Source organism: Pimephales promelas, chromosome 5, assembly GCF_988280905.1.
Source record: "Pimephales promelas chromosome 5, fPimPro1.hap1.1, whole genome shotgun sequence".
Lineage (NCBI taxonomy): Eukaryota > Metazoa > Chordata > Actinopteri > Cypriniformes > Leuciscidae > Pimephales > Pimephales promelas.
In genome coordinates, this window is record NC_142773.1 from 30,398,306 (window position 1) to 30,420,390 (window position 22,085).

General features: G+C 38.3%; 1 protein-coding gene across 1 annotated transcript in view; it reads right to left on the reverse strand.

The window, feature by feature from the left end:
• Nucleotides 1-1,585: 1,585 nt before the first annotated feature.
• The window catches only part of cdh7a (cadherin 7a), a 50,756-nt gene continuing 30,256 nt past the window's right edge, over nt 1,586-22,085 (reverse strand). The window contains exons 9-12 of the mRNA XM_039677642.2: nt 17,888-18,009; nt 12,359-12,476; nt 11,983-12,234; nt 1,586-3,394 (exon numbers count right to left, since the gene is read on the reverse strand). Coding sequence (XP_039533576.1) covers nt 2,889-3,394; nt 11,983-12,234; nt 12,359-12,476; nt 17,888-18,009 — 998 coding nt within the window. The 3' untranslated portion in view covers nt 1,586-2,888. The remainder of the gene's footprint in view (nt 3,395-11,982; nt 12,235-12,358; nt 12,477-17,887; nt 18,010-22,085) is intronic.

Genomic DNA, 22,085 nt, shown 5'->3' on the forward strand with positions numbered 1-22,085 from the left:
AGATTTGTTATCACATTTTTTTCTTTTGTCAAATCACCTTAAATAATTTATTTAGTTCAGATAACTTATTATTTTAAGTATCTGATGATTAAATCAATCTCCTTCATTGTATTAACTCACTTTTTCCAGCTCAATCAACTGAAAATTGTAACAGTCTAGACAAGCCTGAATGTGAAGTCATTAAGTAATGATTCAATGTAAAATAAATAAAAATGAAACAGAGGAGAGGATGAGCTTTCTATTCAGAGCTGTTCTTATAATTATTCTGAATAAATTATGAAGGTCTGCTGGAGATCTTGAAGAAGTGAATGAATGATTTATATTTTAAAAAGAGTTTGTCCAGTTTGTTTTATTAAGCCATTTGTAACACGCCCAGCATTCCTTTCAAGTGTCTTATGAGATCATTTCCTAATAACGTCCATAATCCCAAAGCAAACAGTGACCAGCTTGAAAAAGTTAAGTAAACAGAATCAAACTCATGAAAAGAAAAATCAACATTGATTTTCATTCCCTTTGATATATGTGTTATAGAGTCTGATATCTGTACAAAGAACAATGATGGGGTGACCCTACCCTCCTTTGTTTGCATTATCTGCTCGCTGCAGTGACTTGCTTAATTAAAACTGTATTTATTATTACTTAGTGCCAAGTCAAACGAGATTTCAATTGCCCTTTTAGTTTTCATTTAGTGAGCCAGTTAACAAATAATTACATTTGCTTTCTGATAACAGCTTCCCTCTAATGATCACAGACAGCATTCTCAGTCTTTATTACCCATGGTCAGATAAACAAACAAAATGACAAGTTATCACTTGCGTTGAAATCCAGATCCATTATCGACGGCATAACATGATCCCGTTATGATCATGACTGAACAAGACATAAAATATCCCCGATTTTGACAGGCACAACCACTGTTGATAATGAGCATGCAAACAAACTGACAAATTAAAAGCGTGTATGGTTTGGACACTGAGATTCAATCTCCAAACGCCATCTGAAAAAGCATCTTTCTGAGTGCCAGAAATTGTTGGGGAAGAAACTAAAATGGAACATGTTTCATGACTCAAAACAGATCACAGCTATCTCACACTGTGATAGCGCAGGCCGGGCTGCAACAGGCTTTCGTGGAAAGACTGCCATCCTAACACATCAAGCTGTGTACGAGTCCGACAGCGAGACTAGGCTCATTGGAGAGATCTAACTGGCCCGGGTGAGACAATTTATAGGCTAGGCTTCACGTCCGATGGTGTCGTCGCACACCCAGTCTGCCCGTGCTTAGACGCTTGATCGTATTTCTGGATGTATGCTTGTGTTCGCTAACTGAATCATCAATCTCCTCTTTCGGAGGCTAATTTAGCTGAGGCCTTTTAAATGCTCTGACGAGCTTCGTGTCATTTATCAAACTCGAAGCCCTGTTGGCTCTCTCCACTAGGCTTGATTACATATCATGTCTGTGTGCAAACCAGCCTGTTCCACAAACAAAAGCAGCCGATTCAGCAGCGAGATCTCCACATCAAAATATGCACGGTCAGGATGTCCGAATGGATGAAAGCAGTCGTCAGGAAATGGCCACACTGTGTGCTACAATTTGTGTGCTTTATTACAAAAATCTGTACAAAATGTCTTCCCAGTTTTAGAACGTGTTACTGTCATTTCATATCATTACAATTCAAAGCCATTAATAACCCGTCGGACAATAGCTAAACATTGAATATACTGTAGTAGTAAGGTCTGTGTTGTCCGTAAGTTATACACCGTTTCACACGTCGCCAGATATTATTTAGGATAATGTCTTTACATTCTTTTTTTTCCCCCTACACTATGCAACTCAGACTCATATAAACAACAGGCCTGCTTTAAAACAAACAGCTCTCACAAGATATTCAGCAAGAACCACTGCAAAAAATAATAATAATAAAATAAAATGTACACGGGACAGCATAGAGCACTACAAAAACATTTTGCCGCTTAAAGTTTCTCCACTGAGACTGAGGTTTTCGAGAAAGGAATATGCTTAATACAAAAGACTCCCCTTCAAACGCTCGCTGTCGTAAGGGTTCTCTCTACAAACGTACAAAATAACATCTCAAAATAATTCAGGTTGACAGCATCAACTAAAAGCCAAGTGCTATACATTTTCAATGATTAAATCCACTGGCCTGTCCTGCTTGATACATCAGTCTACTCACTACGAGTTTGTCGGCGTTGCTGCAGGATACTTCAGAAGTTGTGATAGCGATACGCCTCGGCCCAAATTTTCTCATGAGACTAAGGCCTGATAACAGACATGAAGTTATGCATAACGGATATTTTACAAAGCAACAGCTGGAGATCCTCGCTGGGCAATGCGCTCGGAAAAGATATCGTGTTCTCGACTGCTGAATTCATATTGATTTTTTTTTAAGAACCTATGAGTCATAGAAACATCTGATGGAACAGAAACATTGATCTTTTGAGCATCACTGCTATGTGGCGAGCTGGATGGCACTGTTCTCATTTATAACCATGGCGAGACCACTTCAAATGTCTCTTAGAAACAATTGGTATTCCTGGACCAGCTCGCATAGCGCAGTGGTCCACCGTCCATTATTCTCTTGGACCTGAAGATCGCTCTTTGGGCGCTTGCAACCACATCCCAAGTCCAGACTTGGCATCTAACTGTAATTTAAATAGAAGTGCTTCCGAATCGAATCTCCAGTCTATTCGTTATCAAAACTGCTGCTCTCTGCAGATAAATCTCCCCCCTGCGCATTGAATGTTCCTTTTTTTTTTTTTTTGCTCTCCTCCTCTGTCAAGCATCAATGAGTCAGTTGTATTCTCTTGATCATTGTTCATTTCTATTATGCCCTTGATTGAGCAGACCTTGGCAGTAATTTTAATCCCGGCTAGGAGGAGAATATATTGCTGCTGTCGCCGTGACTGTACAGGTCGGCTAGCTTCCTGAAGCGAGGTCCCCAGTCGCTCAGATAGTCATAGTTCTGCTCCGAGTCTGTGCTAAGGGAGTCCAGGGAGCTGAGGGAATCAGCCACAGAGCCGCTGCCCTCGAAAGCATACGTCTGCAGGGAGTCATAGGGAGGTGCTGAAGGATCGACGTCAGCGTCCTTCAGGCGGTCCCATATAAATTCCCGGAAGATCCCGTTGTCCGGAGCGATTTTGTAAGGAGGAGGACGGGAGCAGTAAAGGGTGGGCACTTCCGGGGTGACGTCTCGGCGGACTTTGCTGTCCCTCACGTTGAGGTTTCGCAGTGCCACCATGTCAAATGCCTCTGTGTCTTCCTCACCTCCACCTTCATCGTCGTAGCGCACAATGTTTTCCCGCACATCGCGGTCTTCGTCCAGGATCAGAGGTTCCTTCTTCCGCCTCCTCATTGTCACAATCAGCAGCACCAGAACTGGAAACCCAAGACAGAAAAAAAACATATGGTGTTAGTACAGGCAAACCAGAGCTATCGTCAGTAATATGACACATTGATGATACAGAGGCAAGACTGGCTTGGCAGAGGTGATGTATACTAAGTAGCAAATATAACACATATAATAGCCCACATTACTATGCAAAAGTCAGGGGATTTGTAAAACATAATAAATGATAATTAATTAATTTTTATTTATTCAGCAAGGAAACAATACATTTTTCAAGTGACAGTAAAAAAAAAATAGATTTTGCTGTTCTTTTGACCTTTCTACTAATCATGGTTTCCCCCAAAATATGAAGCGGAACAACATTTAACATTGATAATGAGAAGAAAATGTTTCTTGAGCAGCAAATCAGCATATCAAAATGATTTCAGAAGGATCATGTGACAGAAGACTGGAGTAATGATGCTGAAACTTCAGCTTTGCCATTAAGGAATAAATGACATTTTAAAATAGAACACAGTTCATTTAAATTGCAAAAAACATTTCACAATATTACTGTGTTTTTGTACTGTATTTTTGACCAAATAAATGCAGCCTTGTGGGCATAAAAGGAAAAAAAATATATTACAGACAGCAAAATTTTGAATAGAAATGTACACTAGCATACTGTCAAGAAATATACACCATTATTAAAAGCATATACTAATAATAATAATAATATAATGTATACTATTTGTTTGTATATGTATGTACAGTATGTATATGTATGTGTAAATATGCATAAGATATTAAATGCTGTATAACATACTATTAAGTCTTGCATGTTGTTTACTGACTAGTATACTTACATATAGTTTAATAACATGCATATAACCTACATTAATAGTTTGTTATTATTATTAATTATTATATTAATTTATATAGTTTAAAACCTTAAATACTATATCACAAGAGTAACTTAATTGAATTTTATTCATTTCCATTACATTTATTCCATGGAGTGTTAAGAGAAGTTGGATTCGAACAAGTTAGAAGTTGTTAAAATGCACTGATTTGAGAGAAAAATAAATAAAAATCAAGGCCGCTTCTCTGACATCTTAAATATATTTATTCATACAGTAGATCTGTTTCCACCAGACTACTGGGGCGCAAATAGCTGTGCAGTGCTGTTTACACTTTGTGCAAATAGTCATTACGATTAAACTATTTGCTAACAATGTGAACAAGAAAACCCTTTTATATGAGAGCAGTGTTTAATAAATTGCTCCATTACAGATTCATGTCCACAGTAAACTCCAATTCCATGAAAAATATAGCACCAAGTAAGATTTAGATGCACCCAAGCTTTTAAAATAGAAGGAAGAAGAAGAAGAATAGAAGACGCATGTTGTTTTCATGTGTCATGGGGACTTTCCAAAGACATAATGACTTTTATACTGTACAAACTGTATATTCTATCCACTTACACTAACCCCACCCATCACAGAAAACTTTATGCATTTTTAGATTTTCAAATAACATCACATTGTTTTATTTATAAGTTGTTTTCAACATAGCGGCCATTATTTTGGATATTGCCATCTTCGTGGGGAAAATAATATAGGGTTTTCAAAGACACAAACACACACACACCTTCAAATCTCAAGCAGTCCATTTACCTTCGGTGCAAGATAAGCAAGACATAAGAGGTGTAGAATCAGATCAGAATCACGACCGCGACTCTCAAAAATATTTATAACACCGGACCAAAATCTCTGTCATTGTTTTACACCCTATAGAACAATTTTGCCTCAAGGCCTGACACTTTAAGGTACGACATGAAAGATAAGCTGAATTATCTCTGCAGTTCAATTATGGCAGATCTGGTACATTAGTTTTATCAATAAGTTTATCAGAATGGGTTGTAGTGATTCTAATAACGCTGAGTTTCATCATGGGAGCAGGAGGTGTCAAGGAGCTACAGTTGGATTCAATCTCATCCTGCATGTTTGTTTACAGCGGTTATTAACTGTACGGAGCCTCATCCGTGCACAAAAACACATGCACAGCTGAGAATTAAGCGCGTGCCAGCACGTTTGTCTTCTCACTCTTAGCTCTGTCATGTGTGAACATAAGCAAACAGCCCGAGATAAACACACAGATGCACGAAGAGCAAAATTTAGGGAAGGATGTGTTGCTGTAAATATGAGGCTTTAACGGCCACTTGCTTCCTTCCCGCTCCAACACAAGCTGCTTATTCGGGAAAGGCCAGCATTAAATCCTTTTAATGAGTGCAGCATATGCCAACTGTACTGTATGTGTAAAATAAGACTGGATTATATGTCAGTCAGAAAATATCACCCTGCCCTGAAAGCACAGACCCCGTATACAGCACATCAAAACTATCAACGAATGGCAAGGTTGCAACGTGTGTCTCGGTGATTCAAACCGGGGATCAAATAATGCACGGAAAAATATGCCGTGAAAGATACCGAGAAATTCTGTCATTTTATAAAGAGAAAAGGAGAAGCGAATAGCGAGAAATAACTGACATAACAAGATACATGCACAAAAAAAGTCAAATAAATCCATTTTTGTGCTGTGTGGAATGCAAAAACCAATCCTCCGTGTTGCCGCTCTCAGACCTTTGAATGCGAGGGATCTTACAGTATAGCCACAACACAGTCCTCCCACGGGAGTCTATCTCTCTCTCTCTCTCTCTCTCTCTCTCTCTCTCTCTCCCAATGTAGATAGCGCATACAGTATGTGTATTTGGCTGCCATTACTAAGCTCGAGGGGGAGGAAAGGGAGCAGATAAAGCAGGGAGAGAGAAAGAGGAGGTGTAAGTGGGAGCAGGCTGAAGTGAGAGAGAGAAAGATAGAGTGGAGGGAAAAGGGAGGCAAACGTCTAATGATCCATCCTTCAGGCCTGCCACAGCAAGTGTGAAATATGGTGCCAAAGTCTCATACTTCATCCTCAGGCCTTGTGTCGTTTTGCAGGGGCAGACAAGCTGGGCGAGTGGGCTGGCGAGGCAGCGGCTGCGCGAGTGCAGTCATAATCACAGTACACAAACACACTCCGGGAATGATAAACAAAAGCAAAGCCAAAATTGGCCTTAAATTCAAGAGCAACAGTCTTACATCCATTTATGGTGCAAACAAAGGATAATGTAAAACTGTAGATAAAGGAATAGAAACATTGGCAATGATTTACTCAACCTATTTTCTTTTCATTTTTTTTTTCCTGGATGTTATGTAAAATGTCCAAGCTGCTTTATAACAAAAGTGGATGGTGACCATTGCTCCAAGACAAGATTTTCAAGAAAAAAAAAAAATCAGTCGTTTCCTCACACAAAGCTATCAGAAAAAGGCCTTGAATGAGAAATGAGTCATTTGAAATACTTTTATTGTGGTCATTTTTTTTTTTTGGTAATTTTTCAGAGCTTGAGAGATTCCTTAACCTTCGTGATATGCTAAATATAGACAACTCAATAGAGTATAACAGTAGCAAACAACATTTTTGTTTAGAGTGTTATAGAGAAAATTATGTATTCAGTTTTTCCATATCTAGAAATCCTGTTTTACTTTCTTATTGAATGTGATCATTGGTTTCAGTAAAAAGCAAAAAGGTTCAATCTACTATAATCCACTGAAATTGTATTTAAAGCTTTTGTTTGGGTTAAAAAATATCCAAAATACATATTTGAGAAAATACATACCTAAATACATAAAAAATAAAACATTCTGAGAGTGCAGAGTTTGTCTTTTTTTGAAGCCATTGTTATGAAGAGTTATATAGATCTAATGCAGTCTTAAAACTTAACTGTTACAGACTGTGCCCACTTTAAGGCTTGATTTACCCTCCCTGCAGTTTTGACACAAGATGGATGTTCAACGGGAGCAGCAGATCAATTTAACATTATCCTCAATTTGCAGTAATTGGATTGAGAAAACAATCCGTCATCCCGAATCAATTAAACAACAAGTGGGATATTTTGTGGGGGCCTCGTTCTCATCGACCTCTTAAAAATGAGGCAGCAACTAGATTATGCACTGCCCTTCATTCTCTCTTTCACTCCCTCCCTCTCTTTCTCTTGGTCTTATGTGTTCCCTTTACATATCTCAACCACTGCCAATAGCCCAGGGCAGTGAAGACTAATCAAGATATACTGGCGATATGCGGATATATCTGGCTGTTGACATTTATGCGGCTTCCCAACACAAGGTGTTTGTGCTTTATGACACCTGTCTGTCCCTGCGTTTTCACAGCGGTGACATTATCTGAAAAATAAAATATGATTTATTCTGGGTGATGCAAGAGCACAGTACATCGCCTTAAGGGCCCTCATAAGTATTACTGACTACCGTCCACTTGCACCGTCAGAGGCCATAGTGAAGAGCGCCTGCAAGACAAGATGCCCAGCAATCGGTCGAGCAGAAATTGAAAAGGTGATGTCAATGTTGCGAATGTGACCTGTGGACATGAGTGTATCAGAGCATCTCGGGCTTACCTGACCTGTATTCTTCCACCTAAGACTGTAATAATGAGCACAAGGTTTCCCTCAGAACAACTAGAACGACACAGCGGCTGTCATCATGTGATAAATAGCAATGTGTTTACAGATCCCTTCTTTTGACATTTTTTTTTAATCATTATCAATGCTTGGGCTTGATAGAGTGACTAAGATGTTGTAATGACACTAGGCAAGCATTCAATAGAGAGTTCACCAGAGAATCTGCCATCATTAACTCACCTCATGTCGTTCTAAACCTGCGTGAGTTTCTTTCTTCCATGGAATACTAAAGGGATTATTATTTATAGCACAACATCCAAGATGCTCTATACCATTCAATGGAAGTGAATGGTGACCAAATATCAAGGTATGACATTCAATCAATTTTTCCTCACAAAAAGCTATCATATGGCTTCATCATCTATTTTCATTAAAATATGGCTCCAAAAGTGGGTTTTCGCAGTGATGTGACCTATTTTGGGTTCCCCAAAGAACCTTTCCGCAAACAGTTCTTAAGACTCGTTTTTTTTTCACACTCCAAAAAATGCTGGGTTATTTCAACCTAAATTTGGATCAAATATTGACCCAGTAATTGGGTTAACATTTTAAATGACATTTTTAACCCAAAATTTGGGTTTGTCCATATTTTACTCAAAATTGGGTTAAAACAATCCAGCATTTTTTGAGTGTAGTGAAAAGTACATTTTAAAGCTACACTGTGTGATTTTTACCCCCATCTAGCGGTGAAAAGGTATATGACCATCCAGTGAATATTAGTTTCTGTTACTCTCAATTCCGATTTCGTTTTAACTCCTACGGTGGCCAATGTAGTCCAAGACTAACATGGATTCCAGTTCGACCTCGTCCATGAGTGTTAACTCAAACGTAAACGCAAAAGGCGAAGCTTGAATTAACGGGTATGTCCCTCTTTGGCTAATGTTCTTTCAAGATGGAGGGGCAACATGGCGACCGACATTAGAACCCCTTACCCGTATGTATATTCAATGGCATATTATACACTCACAAGAATACTTTACTACTTGAACGAAGTAAATATGCATTTAATGAGCACATATATTTTTGAAAGAACTAAGTGTTTTTGGTAACACTTTATTTTGATAGTCCACTTTAGACATTCTACTATTTATAAGTAACTTTTCAACTACATGACAACTAGCTGTCATTAGAGTATTAGTAGACTGTCTGCTTAATATCTGCTAACACTTTATTTTCCCCCAAACGGGGAAATTATTTATAGTCCCCCAACAGACATTCAACTGACTATAAGTAACTTGACGACTACAAGTAAACGTATTCTCCTAACCCAAAGCCTAACACCTAACCATAACCTAAGAGTCTACTGACAGTCTACTATAATATACTAATACTCTAATGAGAGTTAGTTGATATGTTGTTGAAAAGTTACTTATAATTAGTAGAATGTCTAATGTGACTTTCGAAATAAAGTGTAACCGTGTTTTTAGCTAAGAATACACTAAAAGAGTTACACGGTGTAGCTTTAATAACAAATAACCTTAATTCCACTATAAATAAAAATAAAACTTTTGTAGAATGGTTCTAAAGTTCTCCATGGATCCATAGATGCCAATAAAGAATCTTTATTTTTAAGAATCTATATCCAAAAGAGCAGCGTAAACTTTCTTTAAACATCTCATTTTGTTTTCAATGACAGTACAAAAGAGTCATGCAGGGGTGAAATAACAATATTTTTTTTTTTTTTCTGGTGGAAAAAAAATTCCTTTAATGGACAAACTCTTTTGTACTGTATGTTGTTAGATAAAAAAGACAAAAGACTCAAAGTTGACATGTCCTTGTGTATCAATTATTGCCTGCCACGGTTTAGTTGTGCACTGCTTTGATAACTAAAGCAGCAGCAGCAGCCAAAAAGCTTGTTGATTCATTACTCTGAATAAGATAAAAGCAGAAAAAGAAGATTCTTTTCCCTCTGAAGCTCTCCTACTCTGAAGGCATCCTCCTCCCCTCAACCATGAGTGAGCAGTCTTGAGCCCTTAGGGGCCGGACTCTCTTTGCCAAAAATAACTGCATTGCTCAGATCAGGCAGCGCAGTGGTCTAATCCAACTTGTGTAGTTTGGGAGGAGATGGGGTAGAGGGATGGCGGCACTGGAAATCCCTACGTTCACACGAGACGGCAAACCACAGGAATGATTATTTGACATTAGTTACAGCTGTTAGCTGCTGAGCTCACATTCAGATGATAAATACTTAAAAACAGCGATCAATCAAAACAGCGATTGCGTCTGCTACTGTGTGCCACAAGCTGTGTTGTTTGGTCAAGATGGGATTACTCTCAGGTTCCTGTTGAACCAACAACGAGAAGCAAAACCTGTCATGTGGTTTTCACAGTAATATTAAGCACAACCGTTTTCAACTTTGACATTTAGATATGTTTCTTGAGCAGCAGTTCAGCATGTTAGAATGATTTCTGAAGGATCATGTGACACTGAAGACTGGAGTAATGATGCTGAAAATTCAGCTTTGCCATCACAGGAATAAATTTCATTTTAATATACATTGATACTAATAAATCAAGCCTTAATGTCTCATGGAATTTTGCCTTATCATGATCTTATGTATGGTGCTCCAAGTCATGTGTGAGAAGAGCAGAGTTCTTAGGGAATGTGAAATTGAAACATATTGCACTCAGCTTCACTGCAACGTATTATTTCAGATCTACAGTTTAGTTGTAACGTATCTATTCAGAAATGAACTAGTTCATACTTAAATGTAATGGCACAGAAGAGGCAGAAAGAGCTTACTTTGTTACGTATTCGTAATATATGCCGTGTGAGTAATCAAAAAATGGAAATTACTGGGGTTTGGTTCAGAATGTACACACAGAAATTCCTGTCTTGTCACAATAGCAGGACTCACAATGACAGAGACAAAATCTGTCAGCAAATAGAGTTGTGGCTGTGTCCGTAGACAGATCTCCACATCACCATCACAGACAGAGAGGCAACCTATCAATGGCATAATCAAGAAATCAATCAAACCATCAGGACTGCATTCACTCCCTCTGTGCAGTCGTCAGGTTGACAAATCAACACAAAGGCTCACCAGTCAACCAATCAGACCAAGTGAATGGTACATATGGGGTAGAGGTCACTCATCAAACAATCAGCTAATAAGGCTCAAAATAATAAGTAATCATCCAGACCTGCAGCCTCCCTTGTAAGAAGGTAAACAAGTCAATTGTGGCCAAGCAGTCTTCTCAGCGCATGCCGAGTCCCAACTGTTAGAGCAGTCGTGCCAGCACTTCTAAAGTAACGGCAGCCCAAATCTGTGCTAAATGTCAGTACGGGGGAGGTGGAAATGCAAGGAATGCTCTTAAAAAATGATTTGACAAAAATCTCAAAAATTAGGAGCTGATTGGAAGCTGCATTCACAAAGCTCTCTGACATTTTTAAATGTGGATACCTTAACATTATTTTTCTCTTAAAGACAATATGAAATCAAAATATTTTGAAATTAAATGATATTCATAAATACATAATAAAATGGCCCTGGTCCTTGGACATGATTTATCAAAAAAATAAAAAATAATAATAATAATAACAACACTACTGTTCAAATGTTTGGGAGGTGCAATTTTTTGTTCAGAAGTATAAAATTGGTAAAGCAGTTACTTCAGTCCTCAGTGGCACACAATCCTTCAGAAATCATTCTAATGTGCAGTATTTATTTGAAATAAAAATAGTTTGTAAAAATGTAAATGTATTTACATTCACTTTTGATTATTGAATGTTTCCTTGGAAAAAAAAGTAGTGTAAATTTCACAGCCTCTGAAACAAATTTCCAGCAGAATAATTTGTTTCACTCTGAAAAAAATGACATCACATAAACTAAATGTTGTTTCATAATAAGCCATTTGTGTGTTGATTTGATCATCCCAAACAGCCAGACACAACAACACTGGTTAAATCATTGGTGGGAGTTTGAGGTGGGAATATTCATTTTTAGACCTATTCAAGAAAGGGAAAGGATCGGCGAGCAAACAAAGAAAAGCAGCCCTTTGTCAATGTCAGTTTGTTTCATTACACATGCCATTGCTTTATGTGCTCAGGAGGGATAAATGTCTTTCCTACCAAGCAGGGTGATGATGCAGGCCAGGATGGCGATGAGAGCTCCGGTACTGAGTCCAGCTGACAGCATGAAGGCCTCTGTGCCACATGACTGGGGCGTCCCATCAGGGTCACAATCACACACTCTAATAGACAGCGTGTTAGTGCTGCTGAGGGCAGGGGACCCGCTGTCCACTATCAACACTGGCAGTCGATACATAGCCTGTTCCCTCCTCTGAAAACCATTCCGCTTAGTTAGAACAGAAGCTGTATTGTCTGCAGAGAGAAAGAGACTTATGATATCATGTGAAAAGTGAAAAAATTCGAAAACCTTTTCTGTCTTAGGAATAAGAGCTGAGATTCAAGGATTCGCTATAAAATGTCTTAAAAAATCACGCACCTTTATTGTCTCGGAGGGTGAAGTTCATGTTCCCAGCTGTCTCTGCAGTGAGGGAGAAGAAGAAGCGATGCCCGCTGGGTGGTTCATCTTTATCCACTGCACTTACTGTTTCAATGACCTAAGACAGTGTTGAAGAGGGAGTAAAGAACAGGAAGATGAATACTGCTGTTATTGTCCCACTACAGACAGCTCTCTCGCTCAAAACACTACATTGTCACAATAACAATGAATGTTTCAGATTATATATAAACCTGAATATTTCATGAATGGATTTTTTTTAACAGTTTTTACTTTCTGTCACCATCTCTGTTTGATCTTTTCTGGATCCGCCATGAAATTAATACGTTTAATTATATCAAGTGCTGTGAGAAAAAGCTATAAATCTCCAACCCCAACATCCTCACACTCGCCTACTAGCCGAGACTCCTTCTTTATGTGTACAGATGTGACATAATGAAGCAAAGACATGCTTGAATTTCTCACGGAAATCCACTAGTACCACTGGAATTAAAAACATTATTACAAGCTTACCGTTTTGAATTGAGCTAAGGCAAGCAGATAGTTTTAAACACCGGCTGGTTATGTACTTAGTCAAATTTATTTTCAATAATTCCTAAACCCAAAATGTTATGGACTGGAGCAAAGTTTATTTAGATGCTACAGAATTAATATTTTAGGTTAAATTGTGATGCTATTTAACACATGGGATAACTAATAAACAAGACAGGGAACCATAGAACATGACAAACCCACATCGTGACAATTAGCTGCAAAGCAAATTGTAAAGTGCTATCAAATTAATTAACTAATATAACATGTTTAATCAGCAGCTCTTAAACATGTTAAATTTCAGCCATCAAGGTGGTGAACTTGGAAGAAACAAAATTCACAAGTTTAAATCACACTGAAAACAACATCAGGAGGACAGGCGAAGCCGGTAAGCTATCAGCGAGAGATGGCGCTCATACGGTATCCAGGGATTTAGCAAAGTAGAGGGCCATCCCAGTCTAAATCTGAACTGAAACCCCTCTAAAGCTGGCCAAAGTGCTGCGTTTTAGAGATGAATATCAGGGTGACCCATCAGGTGGTTCGCTAAGAAGATTCTCATGACACACTGTTGTGGCCTAATCTGTGGGCTTTGGCTGGGTTAAATACTGTGCACAGCTCTTGCCTTGTGTCAGGCTGGAGTCAGCACAAACTCAATCTGCTTGAAAAATCTCCTAAAACCTCACACACAGCCCGAATGCAGCGGAGCTGAGGCTAACAGACTCTTCTGTATCTTTCCCTTGTTCTTCTGAGGAATATGACCTTGTGCTAACCAAGAGTTTGCAGCACTTTAATTCTCCACTCATTTATTTTTATTTAACACCCCTCCCCCACATTTACACTAAGTGAGTATTTGGCAATGGGAACTCTGACGGATTTATCATTTATCTGTAAATATTTTTTAAAACGTTGCACTATTAAAAACCTGCATAAATGACACAAGCAGCACAGGATGTTCCCTCAGCACCAAGCGCTGATTACAGTAAACTGTGACAAATTTAATTACAGATAGTCCATTAAGGCGAATGCAAAGTGTATTGATAAAATCATTGATGCAACGGGTTCATTTAAAATGAATAAGAACATCTTGCCAAGCCAGAGCAGCTTAAACAAAACCTGATTTTGCATTGACCGAGGAGAAAAGCCAATACATTTTTTTAAATAATACTGCTATAACACTAAATAGCTCTTGTATAACCAAGAAGTGCATATAAAGTATGAAAATAAAATGGGTGATATAAGCTCCTTTCGCAGTCCATGTAAGAATGGCTGGAGGGCAAGGAATCTCCCCTGTGCCACCTGGTTTTAAAGAGGGGAAAAGTGGCGAGACTGCCCGTAAAGAGTTAGCAGTCACAAGCGCTTTAAAACACCAGTCTGTCAGCCTGATACTGCTGAACGTGTCTCTGAGGCATAAAGAAACAAGACAGGTTATAGACGAACTTAAAGAGATAAAAAAAAAAAATACTCACTCCTCATAATCTAATCTGCTAAATCACCTGTAACAAATCATCTGGCTCATTTAGAGACTGAAGCTTCAATTCATATTAAGCTTCTATTAAATTCAAAAAGGCATAGGAACAAAAGAGAAACCAAGGGCACAGAGAAAAAAAAAAGAGCTTTGCACTGGGAAGCGAAGGTGAAGACATACGTTTGGTGCATATGACCCCATTACAGGCACTTGTAGGATGGGGATCTGGGGAGCTTTCTCAACAAGTCATCAGTTTTTGCCTCGAATTCAATGATGGGGAATATTCCCTCGTATCACATACATTCGGAGATGGGTGATAATGATAAACCGATTCATCCAACAACAGACTTTATCCAGATTTTTCATGCATTTTTTAAAGTTTTGAATTTTTAAGAGGGCAAGCTATCATTAAAAAGTGCAAATGAATCTGCATTCTGGTTTGTTACGTTACACTACTGTAGTTTATTTTTTAACACAAGAATAGCTCTTACGTTTGAGCGGAATCGAACAAACACAAAACCAGCCTAATCATACAGGACTTTGACTGGTCATTCAGACATTTTTAAATAATGTACTTTTTCCAAAGCTAGTACATAGGAAAACATTGAAATAATTTAATTTGCACTCAAACCTGGTTTCATTTGCTCATGAAACCTGGCAACAGCATTACCACACCTACTGTATATGCAACAACACTTCATTCATCCACCAGGCAATTCTGAATTTAAATTTAAGAGCTCCATACAGTCTCGTTCAGAGGGGCTGGCCTCTTGATGGAGCAGGCGAGAAGCTCTAAATTTACAAATGTGCAGATGAGGTGTACGAAAACAACAAAGTGGGGATACACTCAAAGATAATTTAACAGCAAGCACGAAAGCTGGCTGAAAAAGAGCCTATTTCGCTACAGACAAATACAAAAACAGCATTTGCGACTATTTTGCTAAGGCACTGAAGTGACAAAGAATGTAAAAGTGCCATCCCTGTTTGTTGATTACACTGTCCCTCACGGCAAACATTCTTCATTCTTCGTCTAACAGCTAGCTTCAGAATGCCTCATTCAAAGGCTTTGACTTTCAGATTTGGTCTCCAAAAGCACTCCAGGATGTCTGAGAGCCTCTGTTCTGTAGGTACAGCGTTTTAAGGGCTGTTATAAGGACAGAGTCCTCGTGCCAAGAATCACAGGAGAGATCCGTGCAATCAAGACAGCATTTGACTATCACTGCTGCATCGCTCAAGTGCTCCCATGGCTGAAGATATGGAAGTGAACATGAATCACAGGGGAAACTAAATCATTATGAAAACATACAGACGCTTTCATCTCTACTCAGAGAAAGTGAGACTGTTCAACTGTTCCTCGGAGAGGCAGGAAAGTAATTTAGCCTCTAATATGAGAGAGAGAGAGAGCGCTCTGAAAGTTAGAAGTGATAGAAGTCTGAGGTGTCCAAAACGCATGGAGAGTGTTCTTGGGGGACTTAGGTAATGCGTTTCAAGGCTACGATAGCATTTGTGAAAAGAGCCCACCAGCACCTTTTCATTTAAGCAAAACAAACACTGTTCCCTGCGACTCTGGGACACAGACAGGCCAGGACTAATTGCTATGGCCCAGACAATCATGCCACTACAGGGGATTGTATCTCATGCTCAGTAAACCCTGTAGCCTTGTTCTGTTCTCTCTTTGTTTTGAGAGCTCTTGTGGGAGGGATTATTTTTTCTTAAGAAAAAGGAAAACATCCTTCAGTATTCTTTCACTGCTCCCAAAAGAACTGATCAGATCAAGTCAATTTCTGATACACTAATAAAAACAGCATCATAATTAAATGAGTAAGAATTTCAAACACCCCTGCAAATGCTTGACTATTAACTCTGTGTATAATACACCATCTTTCTGAGCTTTAAACAATTACTAAGTGGGGTTTCTATGGAAGCTTGCTTTTGTGAGATGGTGAACATTATTTCACCATGGTGCAACCAGGTGCAAGTGGTAGGTAGGGATATGGTTAGGAGCTATTTATTGGACAGGAATGCTGTTCTAGGATCAACAAAATATGTTGATCCAGGAATATATATTATGCAGCAAAATCACAGTAACCATTGTGAGATAACGGACAAGAAATAGTCGTATTGTGAGTCACAAATGCAGTTAAAATTGTGAGACACAGACATACCGTAAACTTGAAATCATTAGATATTTGCAATTATAAAAAAAATCCACAGCCAAGTCACAAATTATGAGAAATAAATTTGCAATTGTGAGATAGTGTCAATTCTGAGTTAAATTTGCATTTATGAGAGTCAACTGTAAGATATGTCGCAAATTACGTGATGTACAAAAATATATTTAAAAAAAATAATGACAATAAGAAATAAACTGATATTTTTCGGAACAGGCTTCCATAGGTTTCATAGTGTTCTTGTTTGTATTATTCTAGTATTCTAGTAAAAAAAAAATGCTCTCAGAGGGAAAGGTGTGTGTATTGTTTTCACCACTGATGTTGGTCCTCTGACATTACCCAGCGCCATCTAGATCAATGGTGAATCAAGTCACAAAATTTGTCGGCGGCTTTTATCATTCCCATTTGGACAAAACAAATGCTGTTTTCTCCCTGCATTTAGTATGTGGCATTCGTAATGTCCTTTATACCACATTTATCTTAGTAATGACGTTCTGAAAAACATTGGAATATGAATGTGACAGAGAATGTGTATGAATCAGGGCATGTTGCTGACTCGAAAATGAGGAATCCGTTGGTTTGCTTGTGTTTGTGTTCAGCAATTGTCTGCTGCAGGACCTCACATTTGGCTACTTGACAATGCCACGCTCCCCAACAAACCAATTTCATGCCACAGTCACCTCTGTCTCATTTGCATCGGTGTAAAGCTTTTTCTGCATGAGCGCACAATGTTTTGATCCCCTGATTAGAGTGATCTGCAGCAGAAAGTCACTAGAATCCTGTTGTTATCATTCTGTCCATCTGGGGCTCTCGCAGTTCTTTACTGACTACTGATCAGCACTAAGGTCCATATTATTTCTGGTTAAGTTCTGTCAAAAATATAAACCAATGAAAAGCAATATTTATGAGTTTCTTTCTTCTGTCTTCTATTTTTTTTTAATTTTTTTTAAGAATTTTGGTAACCAGACAGTTGACGGAACCCATTGACTTCCATAGTCGGAAACAAAGAACAGGAAACTGTTTGATTACCAACATCTTTCAAAATCTTTTTTGTGATCAACAGAAAAAAAAGAAACTCATTCATGTTTGGAACAACATGGGTGAGTAAATGATGACACAATTTTCATTTTTGGGTGAACTGTTCCTTTAAGCTGCACTGCAGTGCAGCACATAATCTCTTTTCTCATGTACTCTATTAGTTGCTTCCATCAGTAATAGTGTGCAATTAATTTGTATAGTATCAGAGAAGATTTTTTTTTTTTGTTTGTTTAATTGCACTATACACATATTTAAATCACATTTGATATGAAAGCCTTTCGGTTGAAGAATCAAGAGGCACAATACCTGTCCTGGACCAACGTTTTCACACAGGAAGGTCTCATACTCTATGGCAAAGACTGGCGCATTGTCATTAATGTCCATAACTGTGATCAGAGCCACTCCTTTCCCCACCTGCGACGGATCCACTGAAATCACAGAGAAAAATAATAAAATATGCATGCATGAATAGGCTAACAGATGAAAGAGAAAGAAAAAAGAAAACTAGAGGACACCAACACATTTATTTCAATATGTTTCATTTATTTAAATGGGTTACATTTCTTAATAGATCGCATTTATTTAAATATATGCCTTGCCATCTTTCTGGCCATAGTGACCATTAGTTTATTCACTGGGGGCTTTATATCATCATTATGAAAAGACTTCACACAAAAAAAGAGAAAATGAATAGTATAAAAAACATTAAGTGTAATTATGGTTTACATTCATTATGTATCAGTGTATATATAATAAAGGTAGAGAAGAGGTTGTGAGGGGATCCTGAAGCGGTTGTCACACGAGTGTGCAAAGTAGCCATTTAGCTACACTTGCGTTGAGATTGACAGGATAAGAGGAACATTCTGCCCCTTTCTTTTAAAGGCTCCACTTAAATATTCCTTTTGATGTTCTTACAAGCGATTGCAAATGTACTTCTCCTACTGCAGCTGCTTAAACTTTGCTCACTTGGCCCATTTTATCCTGAGAAACAAACATTTATATTTGAAGCTGAGCTACATTAACAATTTTACCCTTTGTATACAGAGGTACAAAAGAGACGAAGCTGCACTGAGGAGTACATCTTATCTTAAGACATGATAGTCACTGCGATTTATGCAATACAGCAAAACTGAAATAGGAATTAGCTGCTGGTTTTTTTTTTTTTTTTTTTGTTGCTCACTTCTCCCATGAGTGCTATAAAAAAAGACTCCAGGAAATTTACTGCTGCAACACGCAATAGAATTTTATGTGAGTTTGAATCAAATATGAGCTGTCAAAATATACAGGCCAGTTGCAACATTATCCAATTTATCAGCAATGGGATCCAAAACAGCAGATGTAAAGGCCCTTTTCTGGTACGACTTGGGTACATACATGAATGGTTTGAACGTTAAGCCCTGTGCACATACATCTGAGTTTTCGTTCTGTTTTTAGCAAATAAGGTGATACTTTCAACCATCAGGCGTGCTGCACTTGGCAATCAAAAAATTAACAGACTGCACAAGGGCGTTGGGTTATTTTTGTTGTGAAACTATGAATGTAGATGTATGGTATTGGTGCTTAAACACAAGCCAATAGCAAACACCTGTTGAGGGCAAACTGCCTCCAGTCAACCAAAACAGACACAGCTGCTAGTATTCATTGAGTGGGCTGACTGCTGTTTGCTAGTACATCCTCACATTTGTTGCATGCTCACAATGCACAACAAAACCAATTAAAAGAATTTCAGTTGTGTGCTAATCGGCAAAAACTCCATGCGTTTTTGCAAGCTGTCCTGTATTATGAGATTTCCATAATTTTGGCACCGCTGATGATATTGGGGGACATCGATGAGGACAAAACGCGGTCATGGTCTTCAGCCAAATGAGTTGATGGAGAGCAAAAATAAATCTATTCTGCAGGTGTGAACACAGCAGCAGTGGGCTGGAAATTTGCTGGCTCATTCGGAGTTGATTTCCATTGAAAACACAGTGATTTATTGTACGCAACACACTAGCTTGACTCTTTAAGGGGCTAGCAGAATTCAGCCTAACTGTCTAACACAAACGCTGCTTTGGTTTATGGAAAACGCATATCCCAACAAAACCACGCTGGTAAATATATGACTCATGCCTCCCACTATCTTCAGCCCAAGATATATAGAGCCCATCTGCCTCCGTCCCGTACACACCTGCAGGAAACATGCTGAGTTGCACACGGGAAGAGAGAAACGCTGGGCAGTTTGAGCTAATCCATTTATTAATTTGACTTTTTAGAGGATAAGGGATCTACCATGAATTAAATCCAGGCAGACTGTCATCGCTGCATACGTATCGTACCTGGCTTTACAATGCTCTAAACAATAAAACGGGTGATAAGTTACCTCAGCGGCGATGGCACGGACAGCGGTTGTTAAGCACATTGTTGTGGCGGTGCCTATAATGTCACAACTGAGGCCCCTGGGCACAGGCTCATAATTCGCCATGTTAAGTTCAGTCACATGTAATAGAGCCACACTTTTTTAACCAATGAACTTCCATGATTTTTTTCAAGACGGTCTCAGTCATTTGTGATTACTTGATAAGGACTGTTTTGAGAAATACATTTAGAATAATTCCTGAGCTTATGTCAGGTAACAAATGTAAACTAGTAGCAAGTATGTAGGCCTATTGATATTAAAAGTGTGGTCAATCCCAATAAGCCAATAATTATTTTAATGTTATGGCTAAAATCAGTATGTCGTTATTCATAACAGTCGTTACAGTGACATTAAATTACTGTTTTTTTAAAGATTAATGTTGCCATCTTCTAAAATTAAAAATTAAAAACCTACACTGTATAAAGTCATTTTCAGCTAAAACTATTTTTATTTTACATGAAAATGAACACCCCCCCCCCTCCAAAAAAAAACAAAAAAAAAACATCCAAATCATTACTAAATATTTTTTTTCTATATCGCAATAAATATTGCAGAAAAAACGAAACATCACAATGTCCCTGGTAATAATTATCAGAATAAACAGTTGTTGCTGTAATAAAGTAAATTCTCCTAATGGGCTATATGCACGCATAAGTTCCGCATTTGACGCAAGGATGCTCGTCCATTTCCGGTTGTGGAGATTTAAGCGGAGGAGAACAGAGGAAAACGGGATTATGGCAGAGTCTTCAAAATGTACTGTCTTCCCGTCTTTGAAACGAAACGTACATACGTTTAGATGTAATTTGATGTGTTTATTTGATATAATTTTAAAAAGAAGCATAAACACAACGAGGGGTGTCTGTTTTATCTGTTTTTGTGACTAACGTTTCTTTATTATAACCATGGAGTATAAAATTCAATATAAATTCTCAGTATTGCATTGGACTCTACGATCGGCGGAAGTTATCGAGCATCCTTAACACTAGAAGTGCCAGAATTCCAAAACTACTAGAACGGCCACAAACGGTCATTTTGACCGTTAGATTCAAAACAGTGTTGATGAATAATTTTCGTAATTATTTTTGTCAACCACATTTTTTCAAAGACGAAAACGAGACGATAACTAAATAAAAACTAGGTTTGAATGACAAAAACTATGACGAAAATGTTAGATAGTGACGATTTGCGACGCGGTCAAGACTATAATAATAGGACTCGCAGAACTAGTGAACAGCCCATGCAGCAAAACAAACAGCGCAGGACAGGGCAGCAGAGCTCACCAGGATCATCCGACATAAATAGAACATCTGGATCCGCCGTGTCTGATGATAGCAGCCGTCTCTTTTTGCTTGATGTGGACTCTGACTCTGAATCACTCTCTGATGAGGAGGAAATGTTAACTTGCACCCAGGAAACGTCGCTGTCACTTTCCACCTCCGATTGTTCCCCTGCATCCGAATTATAGATAACTGTAGTCCGGTTTTATTTGCTTATTTCTGATCAACAACTAATGTAGAAATTATTATATAGCAAACACCGCTACAGAGGTGACCGGACGGACCATTCTGTTGACAGTTGAGAGAGAACACGATCAACCGCGGGATATTTAACAAAAAAATACCGCAAAATTCAGTGCGGTCAATATGACCGTCTATGGCCGAAATAGGTAAATATGTTCTTTTTTTTTTTGCCTTACGTTTACGTAACTTAATTTATATGAAAAGCATTTTAAATGAAAATACAGACAATTTTAGGAAAAGTCAGGTACCAGCAGGATTTTATTATTTTTTTCAACAAAGTTATTATAGATATAAAATTCAAAACGGTCAAAATGACCGTTGTGGCCGTTCTAGTGTTAATCCTTCACCGGAAATACCGCCGTGCATAGAGCCCATTGAAGGCTGTTTACGGTAAGTGACATAGAATATTCCACATTAACATAGATTGTGTGGTCACATTTATAGTAATTTTATAAGAACTTCAAAGAGATTCTTGCATACGAAGCAACTTATCCAGAATGTCCCTTTCAAATATGGTTGCCGTTAAAATCTAAAATATACATTTTCCAAAATCCATAAATTTCAAGGCCATTAACACCTTACCAAA